The sequence below is a fragment of the Sciurus carolinensis genome, chromosome 3, assembly GCF_902686445.1.
Source record: "Sciurus carolinensis chromosome 3, mSciCar1.2, whole genome shotgun sequence".
In the NCBI taxonomy this organism is placed as follows: domain Eukaryota; kingdom Metazoa; phylum Chordata; class Mammalia; order Rodentia; family Sciuridae; genus Sciurus; species Sciurus carolinensis.
The window spans coordinates 56,408,046-56,427,306 of record NC_062215.1 but is presented as its reverse complement, the minus strand read 5'-3'; the positions used below and the strand labels follow the sequence as shown (position 1 = coordinate 56,427,306).

Genomic DNA, 19,261 nt, shown 5'->3' with positions numbered 1-19,261 from the left:
TGGGACAATGCTACAAGCAACCTTTTGAGATTGGTTTTTCTCATTCAGCACAATGCCCTCAAGATCCACCCAGCATGTTATTTTTTTACTGCAAGAAGTAGTCCACTGTGTGGATGTACTGTAGTCTGCTGATCTACTCACTCATTAAGTACATGTGGACTGTTTCTACTTTGGTTTGCAAATAAAACTGCTATAAATATACACATACAGGTTTTTGTGGTAATGTAAGTTTCAGTTCTCTAGGATAAATACCCAGAAGTATAATGGTTAGGTCATATGACAAATGTATATTTAACTTCCTAAGAAACTTACCAAGCTGTTTTTCAGAGTGTCTGTACTACTTTACATTTCCAATAATAATATATGAGAGATTCAGATCCTTGTCAGTACTTGGTATTGTCAATATTTTCTACTTTAGCCAGTGTAATGGGTGTGTATAGGTACTATAATTTTTAACAAAATTAGCTGAACAATGTCTTCACCTAGTCATTCCCTTTGTGAAGTGTGGTGGTGACCGCCTAGGAATCAAACTTAACTGAAGAAAGGAACTTGGCATCTAACTTCAATTTATCTATCAACAGTGCCTCAACTATAAATATTTTAAGGCTAATCTATGATTTCCTGGTCTTTACACTGAGCAATGCTGATTTGTATGAATTTTCCAGAGTAAACTTTGCTGACCATGAAACAATGGTAAGCTTTTAAAAATACTAATTTTAATACTCTCAGCTTTTCTTATAAAATAATTAGTGGGTACAGTTTACAAATTGTTTTGTGATTTGTGCATTTTTTCAATAGATGGTTTTATAAATCAATGATTTTTCTGGTGAGATAGCGTATAGGAATCCACAGAGCATCAGTGTTTTGATGGAAACTTGATTTCGTTGTACTTGGAAATCTGTGGGATTGAAAACTTTTACATATTTGTGTCTTGTCTGGAGTTTTCTTTTTGAGAAATCACATCTGCAACCTTACTGTATCCAAGAGAATTAAATGAATAAATTCTCATCTCTATTTTCTTCGACATCCTCATTTCTGTTTATGAGAAATTCAACCTTAGACTGGTGCATTTTCAAGTTTAAACTGCATGCAATGCCAATTAACTCTGAAAAGAAGGTAACAACTGCAAATTGAAACTGAAGTTAAATTGAAGGAACACACCATACTTTAAAACTTTTGTATCAAAAAGTAGACTTTTACTAATTCAGTTTTAAGATTAAAACGATATTACGTGATTCAGGAGTGGATGAAAGTTGCATAACACAATTATTTACTCTATGCCATTGTAACTAAATATCCCCAAATAATTTAACGTACATAAGTAATATTTTCAATTAGGGAATAAATGATTTTTTAGTTCAAAACTACACTGTAATGTTTGGATTCACATTTTGAGAAATATTAAAAAGACATTTGAGATATAAAATACAGGTTGCTTAAAGAGCTGTACTACATCAAGATAAAATTATAAAGATATAATTTATTCTTTTAATGGTAAATTATCAATACAAGATATAAACTAACATATTCTTATTTCATTTGTTATAATGCAATGTAATATGTGATTAAAATTTTAAGTCATTTGTGAAGTAGGTGTAGGACCAAAAGCAGAGTATGCGTTTGGTAAATAAAGCTGCATGCATAAACTGAACTACCATATTCAGTTTGGGAAAATAATTAAATAAGACTCACACATAAAATCAGAAATAACCATATTAACAATAAATCATGATCAGCTGTGTGTGGTAGCATATGCCTGTAATCCCAGCAACTTGGGAAGCTGAGCAGGAGAATAGCAAGTTCAAGGCCAGCCTGGGCAACTTAGTGAGACCTTGTTTCAAATGAAAAAAGTGCTGGGGATGTAGATAAGTACCTCTGCGTTTAATCCCTGAACTGCTAAAACAAAAACAAAAAAATACTATGACCAAATTTTTCCTATATGAATTAAGCATATTTAATGAAAGAAAAATGTCTACATTGCTAAAAACTAATTGATCCAGCAGCTGAAATTAGTCATTGGATAGTTTGTGTACTCAGCTGTATTATTGTTTCCATGTAAGCATGAATCTGTTTTTAGATTCTATCATAATCTATTTTTTATCCTCATCCCACTAGTTAAGGATTGCCTCAATTGTTACAGTTTTGTCATTCTTGCAGTCTGATGGCAATATCTCTACAACCGTTTTTCCTGAAGTGTCTTGACTATTCTTGGCTACTTGCTAGTCTGCTTGAATTTTAGACATCAAATAATCCTGTTGTGATTTTGATTGGAATTGAATTGAATTTAAAGACTAATTTGAGAAGAATGATTATTTTTATAATGTCTGGTCCTTCAATCCATGAACTTGGTATAACCTCTCCATTTATTTAGCTTTTTGTTGTGGTACTTAAGTTTCCAGTATCCCTGAACTAGTTTAGGATTTTCTCAATAATCTTAATACTTCCTTTTTCATTTTGACTGACCTTTACTGCTCCCTAGCAAATCATTACTTAGCCTTGGACTCTCAGCTCAAATGTCACCTCCTTCTTGAAGCCTTCCCCCAGCACTTTAGGCAGACTTGCAGGATCCTTCTTCCATGATCTCTGCCACCCAGAGTGTGTTGCATATAATTACAAGAGCAAATACTTACTATTTAATGACTATATACCAAAGCACTATGTTAAATACTCTCTGAGCATTAATTCAAAGTCTTCAAAACAACCATTTGAAATCAAAGTTGGTGCTATTCTTTCCATTTATGAGAAAATGAGGTCAGAGAGGGCCACCTGTCCCAGGCACATAGTCAGGATGAGATAGAGTTAGGGTATGGATCCAGGCAGTCAAACTCCAGAGTACATGCACTATGTTATATCCCCTTTAAAGCGGTTTTATTATGTACTGAAGTGATTTATTTATGCTAATTTATACATCACACAGAAAAAGTTTTGAGTGCACACCCTGGATCAGGCACAGTAAAAGACACTGACTGGACAGGCTCATGAAATAAAACCGACAATAAATAAAAATCACACCAATAAACATACAGGGACAAATTATGCTAAGTGCCCTGGGGAAAGAGGGAGGGAGAAACCCAGGGTATACACACATGAATTACAAAGAGGAGGAGCTTGGGGCAATGTGCGTTCTTGGGTACAGGTCACAGGGAAAGAGTCATGAACTTGATTCAAAGATGTGTTGAATTTAGGGTCTGGAACATACATAGTCTGTGAAAAGTTGGAAATAGTGATCTGCTCCCGTGATGATGGTGGGGAGACCAGTTCCAGAACCCTCAAGAACATCAAAATTTGTGGATGCTCAAATCCCTTATGTAATACATAGTATTCGCATACAGCCTATGCACATCCATACACTTTAATTCACTTCTAGATTTCTTATAATGCCTAATACAATGTAAATGCTATGTAAATAGCACGATTATACTGTATTGTTTAAAGGATAACAAGAAAAAAAGTTGTACACGTTCAGTACAGACGCAACCATCCTAGGCCTAATTACAAATATACGTCAGGGATAACCTAAGATTTTGATGGTCACTGAGGGCCAACCATATAGAAATCTGAGACTCAGGCATGTGGCACATAATCACTAAGGAGCAGGCTTTGGTTATACCATGTGTATGCACACGACTCCTCAAAAGGAAGCTACAGAGTGAGAAGGCAGAAGAGATAGGAGAAAGAAGAAATAGAGGTGATTGTGTCTTTGCAGCCTTAAGTCTCCCTCACAGAGACAGGTGCTCAGTACAGCTTCATTGACCGTCGAGCTGGATGAATGTTGGCAGCCGAACGAATGAACGAATGACTCTCTCAGCGAAGCCTTGATTGTGCCCCTTCCTCTCTAAATACCCATTTCCCTCCATAAAATGGTAATAGCGACCTGATACGCGCCGGCAGCAGCGACTCCTGGGGTTCAATGCCTGTGCTCCAAGCTGCACACATTCTGCCAAGAGGGGAGTCCGCTGGCTCCACCTACGTCCGCTGGAGGGCGAAAGCCATCCCCATACTGCTGAGGACAGTGACCTCGCCACCCTTGGCGCTTCATGGAGAGCGCCCAGGATGCGCTGGGTGCGCGCTGGGGCGGTGGGGATGGGGGCTTCCGTCTGGAGTAGGGCCAACGCGGAGGGGAACCCAGAATATCCTAGGGGAAGTAGGGACGGCAATGCGGAGGGCGAGGCGCGCGGTCACTGCCTCTTCAAGAGACCCCCTGTAGGATCGGGGTGCTAGGGAAGGAAGTAATGAGGTGAAAAGGAGAGAGATTTGGTATATATAACCGAGAAAATCAGAGGCCGGTGGAGCCTTTCATCTGGGTCCACCTCCAGAGCCCAGGAAAGAAGCAGGTGCGGAGGCGGGAGGACTCTGCACCCCAAAGTTGGCAGAATGAATGATCCATACAGCCCGCTTGGCGGCCCAGGTGCGCCCCTCTGTGCACGTCAGCGCGGGAAAGTCTTAGACAGTTTATGAGGTGCTGGGGTCCAGGTTGCCCCTAGAGTCCGAAGTACTGGAATCCGCAGACGCTTCTCGCCGCCACCGGGTGGCAGAGTCGGGGGCAGGCTAGACCCACGGACCCCGAGAGATGGCCCCGCCCCGGGGCCGTCGGAAGGCCCCGCCGTAGGGGGCGGAGTTATCGCCGCCCCCCATCTCTTGGAACAGCTGCACCTTCTTAAGCCCAGAGCCTCTGGCTGCCCCTCATTCGTCTCTTCTTCCAGTCTTCCGCGCGATGGCCTCGGCACTGAGCTATGTCTCCAAAATCAAGTCCTTCGTGATCTTGTTCCTCACCCCGCTCCTGCTGCTGCCACTCATCATTCTGATGCCTGCCAAGGTCAGTTGTGTCTCTCGGCATCCCCGCGGAACTCCGCGCGCCTCGCCTATAACGGGCACGGAATTCCTGGAGCTCTGAGCTGCCACGCACCGACTTCCCACCGGGACAGCTCCTCTGAGGCACGCACACTCGGAGCTCCAGGTGTCCGGATGGGGAGGTGTCCTGCAAAGAATTCTGAGGGTTGCAGAGCCCAGATCCCAGGGCACAAGAACCGTCCGGGCAAGCACAAAGGTCTAGATGTGAGCACAGATCTTAGCCATACAGACCCCACTCATAGGCTTAACCTTTAGCTCATACTCTCCCCTGAGCGCATAATCGCTGTCCTCACCTCTCCCCAAAATGTCACTCATGCTAGCAGGGACCTTGAGCAGCTTGTCTCTCCCTCCCTCTGTCTCTCCTCTCTTTTCCCTCAGTGAATGGACACTTCCCAGCTGCATGAGTCTTCTGACCTCAGTCAGGGACCCACACAAAAAGATCATCACTTAAGTGTTTCCTGAGTTCTCCCTTTGCCACTCTCTGGCCCTTTTGAGGCCTCAGTTTTCCCATCTGCGACCCACATTTCTTTCCATCTCTGAAACCAGCAAAGCCACATCTGAATTAAAAGTCTTGCTCCAGGATGAAAAGCAGGTCAGAGTTGGTCTCTTTGCCTGCTGCCTGCTGTGGCTGTGGCAGGAGGTGGGACACGTTCCCAGAGCTCACGCCTTGGGTGGCATGGTCCTGGGTTGCAGGGAAGCTGCCCTGGCCTCCTAGTGCTTCTGGGAAGGAGGGAGAGAATGAATGGCCTTGGTCTCAGGGTGGGGGCGGGGTGGCCTGCACAGCCTGGCCCAGACTCAGTTGTGCTGTGCACAGCCAGTTTGGCAGAGTCCCGAGCCCTTTGAAGCCTTTTGTGGCTGCTGGCTGCTCCTTCCTCCGTCCTTCTTTCAATCCTTTCACTCTGAGCTCTGACAGGAAACCTCCAGTTCCTGTCTCCCCTCCCAAGGCAGGTTTGAGAAACAGAGAAACTTCTCAGGGGATGCTCCAGCAGGGTCCTGGAGGAAAGGGGTGCATCGAGAAACCAACCTGCAAAAGAACTAAACTTCAATCATTCACTTAACCTCATGACCTTAGCCAAGTCCCTGGTTCTTTGGGTCTTGGTGCATGCACTCATCTGTATAATGGAGTGGTTTGATTCTGACCCTTTAAGGTTTTGGATATCAAAAGAGATTGTTAGTTCCTGGGACGTGGGAAGAGAAGACTGGGAGGAGCCCTTGGGATAGTGGAGCAGAGGCCCTGGATGGGCCAAGACAGCAGATTCAACTCTGACAGCTCTGTACACCATCATTCAGCAGCCAGAGTTCCTTGTTGAAGAGATTTGGGTCTGTTACTGTCTGTGAGAGGGAGCCAGGCAGGAGTGCTGTGATTTTAGTTCAGCTGGCAGGGAATGATGTTCCCTGGAATAATTATAGTTGCTTGGTTGACTTTCCTGCTCCAGGGCCGTGTAAACTGAGATCCTACTCACACCCTGGCACACTCACATGGACACAGGTGGGTCCTGAACTGGGATCCCAACTCAGATGTATGTGTATGTGTCATTAAGCTGCCCTGGGAGTGAGGATCAAGAGACCAAAGAGGAGACACCAGTGAGAGTCTGCCTTCCCATGTCTCCCTGCAGCCCATGCTGGACTGGGTGTTTGGAAGCCTAGGTCCCTGGCTTCTCATTTTCTCCCTTTGTCCACCTGTTTTGAGAGCTCCTGGCCCTCACCCTCAGTGCTGTCCCCTCGCTCCCTACTTTGTGCAAGGAAATCCAGAGGTACATGGTACAGACAGGAGCTTGGCAGTCAGGGCAGCACTGTCCCCATCCAGTGGAGACTTCCAGGTCACTCTGCCCTCTGCTGTTGCCCAGCACCTCTCCTCCAGGCTTCCTTTGTTCTTTCCTTTCCTCCGCCATGCCTGCTTCCTGGCCTCATCTCTGTTCTGCTTTTTTTTTTTTTTTTTTTTTTTTTATACCCTTTCTCTTGGTCCCTTTTTAAAAAATCATTTTAACCAAATAAGTGATAAACTTATATCATTTATTTTATTAAAATTGTAAACAAATCTTTTTTTTTACAACTTTGTGAAGTATAAAGAAAAAAATGAAAATACCCTTAAACCCCATAACCTGTTAATATTTTGATGGACATGTTTCTAGAAAAATTTCATCTCATTACACACACACACACACACACACACACACACAAACTGTTTTGCCTGTATATTTTTTTTAATGCAACATGTTGAGAACACTCTTGCTGGTGAATATGGTCATGTGTCACATGGTGATATTTTGAACAATGCTAGACCACATATATGACAGTGACCCCATAAAATTGTATCATCTAGTGACATCGTGGTTTGTGTAAGTACAATCTATGATATTCACACCATAAGGAAATTGCCTAAGGACACATTTTCTTAGAATGTGCCCCCATTGCTAGGCAATATACGACTGTAGTCATATGAACAATGACTCCTGTTTTTATTCAGTTGTGCATTTATTCATATGTGCATTCAGTTGTGCACATGTATTTACTGAGCCCCTCTCTGTGCTAGGCATTGTGTTGAGTACTGACTTTTAAATCCCATTGCCTACTTTTATGTCACCTTTAGTCATTTTTCCAGCCACTTCTCAGTTGCAGGAAAGTGCTCTGAAGTTATGCACTAAAAGCCAGGATCCTCTCTGAAGGTAGAATTTACCCCATTCTTCAGGGTTACCACCCCATTGCCTAGCTGCCCTCTCTACTGATACCATGGGAAATTTCTAGACTAGGGAGTGTCAAGTTTGTTGTCTGGTATTATTATTCAGGGCTGAAGCACTTCCTAGATTTCTTAATAGTGGAATGGAGGTGAGGGAACAGTTTTCTTTGTGTCCCATCCTCTCTTCTAATGTTTGTCTTTGGTTTCTCTAGGAGCCCACAATGAAAATTGGTTACACGGGTCATCCACTGCTTCTGAGTTTAGATAATAAAAAATTACCGAGGTCTTTCTGAGTGCCATTCATTAAGAATGGACCTTCTTAAATCCCCAGCTTAGAGATGAGGACATGAAATGAGCCTGAGAGGGGCTGGGTTTGGGAGCAAAAGAGGTAATTTATCAATAACATTGTTAAAATTGCTATCATGTGATGATCATAGAAGCAGACTGATTTTTAGTATTATGGTTTTAAAATTCTCTACAATGCACCCTCTTGCCTACACTTGGAGGGAATCACTCCCTGACCCCAAGACTCAGAGAACTTAGTGACTACTGAAGGTCAGACAGCAGTGGACAGCAGACATTGATCAGGCCTGTTGGTGGCAAAGCCTGACTTTTAACCACACTGCTATTCTGACTTTAGTCCAGTGGCTCTCAACCAGCATTGATTCTGTTGGGGTGAAAGGAAAGGCTTCTCTTTGCACTGTGAACATTCACTGCAATGACCTGACAATAGACAGATTAAATAGGTCATTAGGTGTGTGGAGACAATCACAAAGGGTAATTCCCCATTAGCCCAACACAATTATGAAACTTATATATCCTCTTCCATAGGGGAGGGATACAATAGAGAATGTAGAAACAGTATATGATTTTTAGGGGAAGCCAGTGGGCTTGGAGAAATGTACAATGTCCTGGGATAAAGTTCATTGGGCCCATAGAGCACATAATGGGTTGTAAGTGATTCTCTTTGTAATACTGAATGGGACCAAAATAGAGAACAGTGACAAGTATCTATCCAGGTGTTTTTCTTACTACAACATGAGTTCAGTTAATGAAGGGACCAGAGGTGGTTGTTTCTTCCTTGATGGGATGGGACTTTCAGTAGATGTGGAGATGTCAGAGTAGCACCCCTTTCTGCATCTGCTGATCTGAATTCTTGAATTTAAAATAATTGGCATGCCCTCAGGGCACCATATTTTGGGGTGACTGTCTTTGGACTCCTCCACAGCAGGAGGCAAATTATGGAGTGGTCTTTTTGTAATTGCAACTGGAGAGGATGCTACTGGAGTCTCCTGAGTGGGAACCAAGAGATACTATTAAACCTCGCAGGGTGGTCCCAATGACAAAGAATCTCAGACTTGAAAAGTCAATATACCAGGGTTCAGAAACCCTAAACTTCCCTGCTTCTAGCAGTAGGAAGGTATCCTGGGTTACCTGTGGGGATGCTGAAGAAAGGTTTATTTTTTATGACTGTTAAAGCAACCCAAAGGTTGTCTGGAACTTGCCTCAATGTCTCATGTGTAACGCTTGTCCTCGGGTGATGCTGAACAGTGATGGTGTACTGGTGCAGCTTTTTCCAGCAGTTTCCTGGCTCCTCTCAGCTGATGCTTTTTGCCTTCTCTGGGCACCTGCTCAGCATCTAACAAGTGTTGAGACTATGCAGGATGCTGAGGACAGACTGAATCTACAGATACTGCTTGTTCCCTCAAGTTGCACATGGATGGTGGGTGGGGGGAGAATGTGAATCCAGTGTGCTAATTGCTGGGGGGTACTTCGAGGAAGGGCACAAAGTAAAAGCAAAGAACAAAGACAGATTGGTCATTTTAAAGATATTTTCTTTGAAGGTGGGGACTGGGAGATAGAACAGCAGAAGAATAGCTGATTGGTTAATTTCAGGTGACTATTTTGTAAGGACTAAAGGAGAGGGAACTTCATTGTCATGTGGATTGAAACTGGCCTGTTTGGGAAACTTGGCTCTTTTCTCTCCTGATTTCTCAGAAGATCAGATAACAACTTGTTTTGGATTTGAAATCTCAGCATGAGTGAATCCAGTTTGATTTTTTTTCTGGTCTTTTGAGTCCTGGTGTAGGAGGCTGGTCAAAAACGATGGTCTATAATTTTTATTTAACAGGATAAATAAAAGGGGGGACAAGGACTGTGAATAAGAGGTAGAAGTCATAGACTTTGGTGGCTGCTTTTGTGGAGGGGGTTGGAATGAGAGAGAGGGCCAGTGAAACATAAAACAGCTAGGGATGTAGGTATTATTATTCACCTTTTAATAGATGATGAAACTGAGGACCAAGGTGGATCAATGACTTACTCCAAATCCTACAGTGAGAAAGGGGCCAGGGCAGTAAGTGCTTACATTGGAACCCAGTTCTGCCTCTCTGCAGAGCTAAGAGCTTGGTGGCTAAGTGGCTAATGGATGTGACTAGACAATCTACACAAAATTAAATATAAATATAAAACTAGAGACCTTTGTCATGGGAGATATGGTGACTAATCCAAGATTTGAAAAGATGAAAGAACTTGCCTGGACCACACAGCTGGGAAGGGGAAGGCAGAGGGTGGTTGGGAGTAGGGCAGAAGTCTTCTGATGACAGATCCTCTGCCCTCCTCATTGTCCTGAACCTGGAGACCTGTGCTGGCAGAGGCAGTGCACAGGATCCCTCTGGCAGGAGTCCCCATCGGCTGCCTTTCCCTATGGGATGGGGCGGTGAGGTCCATGAGGCCTCAGGGCTATCTCTTCAGTTTGTCAGGTGCGCCTATGTCATCCTCCTCATGGCCATTTACTGGTGCACAGATGTCATTCCGGTGGCTGTCACCTCCCTCTTGCCTGTCTTGCTCTTTCCACTCTTGCAGATACTGGACTCTAAGCAGGTAAGCAGTCCTGGTAACTTCCCAGTTCTCTCATGGACGGCTTCCTTTTCCAAACCCCTCTCTGGGGTGCCTGGGCGTGGGGTGGCTGGATAAACCCCACTGGCGGATTCTCCCTGACCTGAAAACATACCACCTAAAGCTGTCCCTGAAGTCAGCATCTGGCTTGCTTGCCTGTCTCTGTGACTGGTAGTCCTGGGCCTAAGCAGTGTGTGGGACAACCCTGATAGGACCTCCATGCTGCCCTCTAGGTCTGTGTCCAGTACATGAAGGATACCAACATGCTGTTTCTGGGAAGCCTCATAGTGGCTGTGGCTGTGGAACGCTGGAACCTGCATAAGAGGATTGCCCTGCGCACCCTGCTCTGGATAGGGGCCAAGCCTGCACGGTAATTACGCCTTCTCTCTCTGGCCATGTGGCTCTGTGTGGGCCCCAGGGCTGGGGAGTGGAGTGTGGCACAGACCAAATTACCCACCAGCAGTGCAGGAGGGCTGGCCACCGCTTCTCTGGGCATGGCAGGCTGGTCTCTGTGTGGGGCATGTTCCAATCTTAGCTTGGAAAGCAGGTGCCTGAGTGGTGGTGGCAGGTGGTGAACAGCAGCAGTTAAAGGTTCTCTGCCTCCAGGGCAAACTGGCCAGCAAGAACCTTTCCAGAGGTTTCCTGAGGGAAGTGGCTACAGGAATCCATAGGGAACAAGTTGGATGGAGGTTGGAAAGCAGGCCAGAGATGGCTCCACTATCCAGCTCGGGAGGAAGCAGAAAGGTCTTTCCTCCAAAGTGGGGCCATCTACTTGAATAGTAGCTTCTTACCTCACTTCCCCCCACATCCCTCTGTACCTCCCCAACATGCCCCTTCCAATCAGCACATAAGCTATTCCAGCCATCCCATGGGGCCAATATACTATAATTACAATCATAATGACACAGTGAATGTCTACAATGCCTCAGGCATGACACTAGGAATTTATTTATCACCTCCTTTAATTCTTACCACAACCCTGAGAATTGGGGATTATGAGGAATCTGAGACAGAAAGTGGGGAAGTGACTTTCTGACAGTCACATGGGGGTTGAACTCAGTATGACCGATAAAAACTGTGACCCTCAAATGGGGAACTCAGAGCACATCTTTTGAAGCAATATGCTCCATAAATAACAGTACATTCCCCGCAAAGCCTTTGGGAAGCAGCCATGGGTTGGTTCACAGTAAATACCTCCTGCGATGTCCGTGTCTCAGGGACTTTGCTGAACCATGAGCACACGCAGACCCTGGCTGGCCTTTCAGGTGACCATGTCTGGGTGTCCCTTGGTGCCACTGATTTACCTGAGCAGAGAACTCTGTGATTCTCTGACTTCTTCATGGTGATGAATTTATAAGGTCAAATCACAAGCCACTATATTTTCTAGAAACACGAGTGCTCAGGAAAGTGGACCTTGGTCCCCTCAGCATTCTTGCTCTCAGAACCTTTGAGTGGTCAGCTTTGGGTCCTTGGAAGGTAGGAGGCCCTCATAGCAGCCTTCTCAGGAGAGCTTTGTCTTCTGTGATCCTTCCTGCCACCTGGCTCCTCCTCTGAGCCTAGCTTCCCGCTGTTCATGGCACTGTCTGTCCTGGTGTGGACCTGTATGCAGAGTCTTCTTAGTGTCTTGAAACTTTATATAGATGCCATGGTCCTTTTGAGACCACCTGCACTCACCAGACTCTCATCTCCTCAGGGCCTGGATTCCAGTCTTTGTCTTTACCAGTCCATGAGGTCAACCTGTATGGACATCAACTTGAACCTTAGTGCAACTCAGTCCCCAGGTCCCTTCTTCATGGTCCTCAGGCACATTAGTATCCCCAAGGAGGAGCCTGATTGCAGAGGGTTTTAGAGACCCAGAGCAGTTGAGTTCCATTCAACCAGTCTCCTCAAGAGCCTCTGTTCCTGGCACTGTGCAGCTGGGGTTTGTGGAGCCATGGAGAAGAGTCAGGCCTGTCCCCACTATAGGAGAGAGCAGGCATGGAAACTGGTCCTCCAAACTCCAGTAGGTGATTGATGAGTATAGAGGGAGGATGGAGAAGGGAATGGCAGCTCTGCCTCATGCACTTGGAGGTGGTCACAGAGGAGGGTTGTTGTCTGAGTACACTTGGGAGGAACACAAGGAGCTCCCCAGGAAAACAGAAGAGTGCAAGGCAGAGAGGGAGCAGCGGTGGAAAATGAAGTGTTACAAGCAAAGGGAACACATTTGCTAAACACAGTTAGTTGAATTTAGTTCATTACAGAGTGAGGAGTGCAAAGTGTGCAGGTGGAGGGAGATAGCGGGCGGGTGGGGAGGGCAGCCTTGAGGAAGTTTACACTTTCCTTAGCTCCCTCCCCAGCTCTTCCTACCTGTCCAGGCAGGTTCTGTATAGCCCTTCTGAATCTAAGAGAGGAGAGGCTGGGTCTGGGATGCTGGGGATCTTTTAGATACACATGGGAAGCTGGAGCAGCCTGCACATAGGGATGCTCCAGCACACACCGAGGTCATACTAGGACAAACTCCATACTGAGTTGATACCCTCTGAGTGTGTATGCCTCCCCTCCTAGCCACAGCTGGCCCTGGGGTCTCTTGGTGTTCTACTAGTCAGCAGAGTAGGCGTAATGTTTGTGAGAGAGGAGTGACAGGAAGAGAGAAAGGAGGGAAGGGAAAAAAGAAGGGAAGGAGGAAAGAAGGAAGTACTCCAACTGTAATCCCCTGTTGGAATATCCAATCTTGAATTGACCTGCAGGGTTGGTTCCAGCTTCAGGTTGCTCCTGGGGATGAAGGGATTGGGGAGTGGGGAATTCTCTGGCTTTCCTCCCTGCCCCTTCTCTGCAGGCTGATGCTGGGCTTTATGAGTGTCACTGCCTTCCTGTCCATGTGGATCAGCAATACAGCCACCACGGCCATGATGGTGCCCATTGTGGAGGCCATGCTGCAGCAGATGGAAGCCACAAGAATAGCTACCAAGACCAGCCTGGAGGCACTGGAGCTGGTGGACAAGGGCAAGGCCAGCGAGTTGCCAGGTGAGCCCCAGGCTAGGTCACTGCATGGGCTACAGTGGCAGCCTTCCCTTCTGTTGACAAATATTTTGGCCATCTCCTTATCCCTCCCTCCTTCTGGAGCCCATCTCTAAACATGCGCAGGGGAAAAAATTAGGATGTACTGTTTTCATAAGTTTTAGAAATGTGAATTTTGCATAAAGTTAAATTCTTTAGGAAAGCTTGAACATTTCATTTCTATTAGTAAGAGCTTATAATGGGGCTGGGGATATAACTCAATTGTGAGTTACTGGGTTCCATCCCCAGAATTGGGAAAAAAAAAAAAAAAAAACAACTTGTAAGAAAATCCCATCTTCAGTTCCTTCTAACCACAGAAATCACTAAGTGTTCATTTTATTCATTTGAGTTTCTTTCGAACATCAACTGGGTACTCCTCACCCCTTGATACTCCTACCATCTTTGGGGAGGCCTTCTCTGACCCAGAACATGTCAAATTCCTCTGCTCTGCTCTCACAGATCTTGGGGTTGTGTCCATCCTTTGCTTCCTGCTAGGTTCAGAGCTCAGGGAATATGAGATAGCATCTGCTTTGCCCTCTGTTTTTCCCTACTCACTCCCAGGACCATGCACTGGGAATTCAGACTCAGACTGATGGTCTGATTGTCAGACCCTGGGTGAGCTCTTGGGGCTAAAGAGGTGACCAGGCACACTCCAGAAACCAACTCTTATGGAGCCAGTAGGATGGCATAAATAGGTCCCTTACACAAATCATCTGACTTGGAGGCAGCAATGGGCAAGCCATAAGCTAGATGCCGAGAGAGCTCAGAAAAAAGGAGAGGGCTTGTTGGGAGGACAGACTCTTGAGGTCGATTTACACACCCACTAGATGCATGGAGCCTCTTAAGCAACAACAAGGAGTCAGAGAAGAGGGGACATGTGTCTCAAGTTGTTGATCTGGGGTCTGGGAGTGTGGCTCAGTGGTAGAGTGTTTGCCTAGAATGAACAAGGCCTTGAGTTCAATTCCCTGGAACTGGAAAAAACAGTTGCTGAATTTGACAAGAGCATGGAGGAGACTTAGGGAAGCCTTGGGAAGTGACTGTGGGAAGGCAGAGAGGACCTGACTATGACATTAGGCTGGAAGCTGAGGTATGCATGTGGAGGGACCTGTCAGGGGAGGGATGTCCCCATCCTCAAGTTAATTACCGAGTCAGGAGCTGAGGTTGGCTGGGTAGCCCCCAATGACTGGCTCAGTTAACAGTGCTGTGCTCACCACAGGAAACCAAGGGATTTTTGAAGGATCTGCCATGGAGAAGCAGGAAGACCAGTACAGGAAAAGCATGTGCAAGGCCATGAACCTGTGTGTGTGCTACGCAGCCAGCATTGGGGGCACAGCCACCCTGACCGGGACAGGACCCAATGTGGTGCTTCTGGGCCAGATGCAAGAGTGAGTCACTGGCCACAACTTCAGGGACAACAAAGTGGGTCCTGGAGCTGGGAGGCTGGCAGGGATGGGAAGATGTGCCCCATCTAGCCTCTGTGTCCCAGCACCCCTGCACCCACTCAGAAGCACTCTGAGGGCATGGGGACCTGTTGCCAAGGAAGCTAATGGGCAGGGTTGCTTCCTCACCTGGAGTGAGTTCCATCTTTCTTCCCTGGGCTCAGGGATTCTAGCTTAGACAGGGACTGTGAACTGAGCTTTCAGTTCAAGTCATGGGAGATGACAATGTAGTCACAGATGTCTGAGTTAAAATTTGCAGAAATTAGACATCTCTAAAAGAGTCCCCCCACTCCCTTGACTCACTAACATGTGATGTTATTGGCGATGGTTGTACGATATGGAGGTTCTACAGATGGTATGAAGGGTTGTGGTTGGATCCTTTTTTACCTTACCATCTCATTCACTATAGCTGTACTCTTCATCCTGGAGGTGCCATATCCCTTGTGAGGCTCCAGGTGGACCCCGAGGGTAGTTTGGAACCTTCTAGCCTTGGCCAGAAAGGGACACAGGTCATGAGGATCCCATATCTGTGCTCAGCCTTGGGCCAGGTGGGGTTGGGATCACAGAATAGCCCCAGTACCTATGTAAACCTGTGGGGCTCTCATGGTCTTCTTGCCAGAAGCCAAGGAGCTACAGGTGGGTCTGGTAAATAAACATGTTAATTGAGGTACACATAAATTGCAGGATAAGAAACAAAAATAAGGCGGTGCCCATCTTGTGCAGACAAGGGCTGTGGACAGGGCGGGGAGAACTGCTGGCACAGGAGTTGGGAGAGGGAAAGGACAGGACTGCAGTCCTGCAGAAACTGAGGCTCAACAACCAGAGTGTTTTTATCCCAGGAGTATTTTCTCTAACCATATCCTTAGGCTTCTCCCTGAAATTACTTTGGGAAAAGCATCCTGTCTGGGCTGAGTGGGGAAAACTCTGTGTCTGCTTTGACACCCTTGGGTACAAGGGGACCTTGGGACTAGTACAGGCCTGGGTTGGAAGGTGGGGCCCAGGGAACATCTTTTTGTCCCACCCTAGGGAATTTTTCTGAGATTCCTCAGAAACCTACAGGGTGAGGGGTTACATGACATACACAGACCCCTGAAGCTGTGGACCAAGTTACATGCATATGTTTACAAAAGTGTGATTTTCTTGAGGGATGGACCATAACTTTATGAGATTCTCAGCAGGGTTGGGATCCACAAGAAAGATTTTTTGGTTATTCCTTAGTCTTGTCTTGTGCTGTGGCCATGTTCTGGGTTCCCCACTTGATTAGAGCATAGTGCTACAGGACAGTGAACTTGGATGACTGGACCTCAGGAGACCGTGGCCCTGAATCATACCCATCTCTCGGGATCCAGCTACTGCTCAGCCTCCACCCATTGCTGGCCTTCTCTGCATAACTCAGTCTGGGTTGAGGTATAGGCCAGTAACTCTCCTTTCAGATTGTTTCCTGGCAGTAAGGATCTCTTGAACTTTGCCTCTTGGTTTGGATTTGCCTTCCCCAACATGCTGATAATGTTGCTGCTTTCCTGGTTGTGGCTGCAGTGCATTTATATGAGATTCAGGTAAGTCAGAGCTGCTCACAGGATACCATCCAATTGTGCCACATCCCTGCAGAAAAGTCCTTCAGTTCTGACCCCGTTTCTACAGCTCCATCTCCAGTAGGCTGCCCTCCCATTCCCACCATCCCAGTTGCTCAATGTGACTTTGCACACATTGTTCCCTCTATGTGGAAAGCCATTTCCTGCTTTCCCAGCTGCTCACCTCCTCAGTCTTCAAGGCCAGTTCAAGTGCTACTTCCCTGGCTCCTCCTTCCCTAGCTTCCTCCCACCTCTGTTCCATCTCAGAAGAATGACTTCTCCCTCCCTCCTCTGAGCTGTACCTGTGCATATCACAGCCCTATCCCTTGGCTACCTGTCTGTATTCCAGTGCTGCTTTTTACCCTTGACCGTGAACTTTTCCCTTGGTGGGTGCCTCTCTGACCCCGGCACCCAGCATAGCTCCTGGCCGAGGGAGAAAGAGCAAGTGTGCCATCAACTTTGGCTAAAGCAATTAAAGAAAAACTTGTCCAATGTGCCAAGTTAACACTGCTGAACAAACTTTCACTTGGCCACATAGGTCCATTAGACCAGGTCACAAAAACACCCTCCTGATATCATCTAAATCAATGCAAACTCAGACCTTTACCGAAGGCCTATGATGTTCCCAACAGATTGCTCACCCTGGAAAGTTTACCCTCCTCTTCCCAGTACACTGTCAAGTTCACCTAGAGTCAACCTTAAAGGTGGCCAGACTTTGGACAGGAAACATGACGTGTGGCTGACAAATACCTAAAACAAGTTGTTATTTTAAAAGGCACGAATGTATCTGTGACACAAAGGTGATCATGCCGTGCTGGGATGAAAGTACTCAGCTAGGAGCTAAGTGTGTGTGCAGTGCCTCACTTCACAGGGAGCTTGAGTCAAGTGAAATGCAGGAACCTATATGACCAGAGGGAAGGGACTCAGGGTGAAGGTACAGAAGTACCTATGTAAACCTATGATTTAATGCAGGAACCAGTGTTTTTCTTTGTTTCTTTTGAAGGAAGACCTGTTTGGAAGCTGCCATTAAAAAAAAAAATGCTATACATTCAAAACAGTCACTTTAATGATCGAAATAGTAGGCAGTGCTTCATACCACACACCCTGCCCAGGATCCACCTTTCCTGGCTCCCTGGTAAAGGGACGCTGCTTCCATGGTCACCTGTCTGCACAAATTGACTTTGACAGCAGCTTTCTTTGCCCTGCTTTTTGAAACTGTGCCAGGACTAAAGTCCAGCTGGTTTGCTCGAATCTACCAGGCAGACCTGTGAGGAGACAGCTCCTGAACCTTCTGCAGGGGGCATTGGTCTCTCCATGTGGCAATAGAAATATCAATGACTAATGCTTTACCCAGTACCTATTTTGTGTCAGACCCTATTTAAACACTCTACTTTTATGAATTTGTTTAATCTTTACAACAACCTGTGAATCAGGTGCTATTATTGTCGTTTTTGTCATTATTATTATTATTATTTTTATTATTATTATTATCTGTTTGCACATGAGGTAACTGAGGCATGCAGAGTTTAAATGACCTACGTGTTTGTGTGTCATAAAAGTAGCTGGCCTGAGATTGGAACCCAGGCAATTTGGCTCCAGAGTCTATGCCCTTAACCTACAACCTTATATCCCCTCCTTGGGAGGTCAAGGGTTGCTGCACTGAACTGTCACCAAGCCAAGCATGACCAGGTGTCAAGAGCACTAATAGTGGCCTGAGGGTGTTCCTAGAACCCAAGGACCAAGTAAGAAGGAGCTGACCTGGCATCAAGACCACAAGAACACAGTCAGCCTCTGATCTAGCAGCTGAGTGGACACCAGGGCCCTGAAAACTCAGCCAGGAACCTGAAGCTACAGTTCACCCAGCCTGGTGCAGCCTCCATCAGCTTTCCTGGGCCATCAGGGAGCCTGGGGAGCAGCCGCCATGCAGCATGGGGACTTTTGGAGTCTGGTGGTGGTAGAGGAGCTGGGCAGCCCCTATGTGCCACTCTAGCTTGAACACAGGGCAGAGGGTGGCTTACAGGTAAACTAGTTTCAGTTGTAGAGTAAGAAGGTAGAGGATAGCTTTTTCTACTCAGCTGGAGTGATGGGAACAGGTCACATCCTGCTGCAAACCAGGACCTGGAGATTTCCATCTGCTTCCTTGGTCTCTAGGACCCTATCTTCTAAGGAGAAGGAGTGCATTTCTTGGCCACAGGAACTGCCTCTACTATCTTCTAAGGAGAAGGAGTGCATGTCTTGGCCACAGGAACCGCCTCTACTGTCTAGTGAGCCTTGTGCTCACTTAAGTTTGCATGGCTATAAAGAACAATGTCAAAATTTTGTCCTTTAGCCTAATCTAGAAAAACTGTCTTGCTGAATTTATGGGCAGCTTCCTGGCTACATTCTGCCAATGGAGCCACAGACCCTCCTCCAGGACTGCCAAGAACAACATGGGCTCTTACTGCTGGCTTGCACCCAACTGTTCCAGCAAGGCTCATTCCCTGAAAAAGGGATGAGTGCTCTTCCCAACCCCTGCCATATAGAGGCACATGGGAATATGTCCCATAGATCTCTCCCTCTCTCCTTGGCTCTGCAGCATAGTCAGTCAAGTCTACCATGACTCATCATAGTGAAGGCTGGCCGTTCTGCTACAGGACACTGTGGTTGCCACCCCAATCCCTGGGCTCCCATAGACCAACTGGACCCATGTACCTGCCTCTCATGCCAGCTCAGCAATCATCTGATGAAATTAACCCAGAGATGATAGCTAGATGCTTAGCATATGAGGGTCAGAAGGTTTGGTGGCACTGCAT

General features: G+C 46.3%; 1 protein-coding gene across 3 annotated transcripts in view; it reads left to right on the top strand.

Annotated features, from left to right (window-relative positions):
• The first annotated feature begins 4,581 nt into the window (after window positions 1-4,581).
• The window catches only part of Slc13a5 (solute carrier family 13 member 5), a 29,742-nt gene continuing 15,062 nt past the window's right edge, over window positions 4,582-19,261 (top strand). For 2 of the 3 annotated variants that reach the window (XR_007107957.1, XM_047547642.1), the window contains exons 1-6: window positions 4,587-4,816; window positions 10,280-10,408; window positions 10,657-10,793; window positions 13,239-13,426; window positions 14,676-14,844; window positions 16,332-16,454. Coding sequence is in view for 2 of the 3 variants with exons in the window: in XM_047547642.1 (XP_047403598.1) it covers window positions 4,715-4,816; window positions 10,280-10,408; window positions 10,657-10,793; window positions 13,239-13,426; window positions 14,676-14,844; window positions 16,332-16,454 (848 nt within the window). In the remaining variant the exon portion in view is untranslated. Of the gene's footprint in view, window positions 4,817-10,279; window positions 10,409-10,656; window positions 10,794-13,238; window positions 13,427-14,675; window positions 14,845-16,331; window positions 16,455-19,261 lie in introns of all 3 variants that reach the window. The other variant, XM_047547643.1, reaches the window with a different exon arrangement.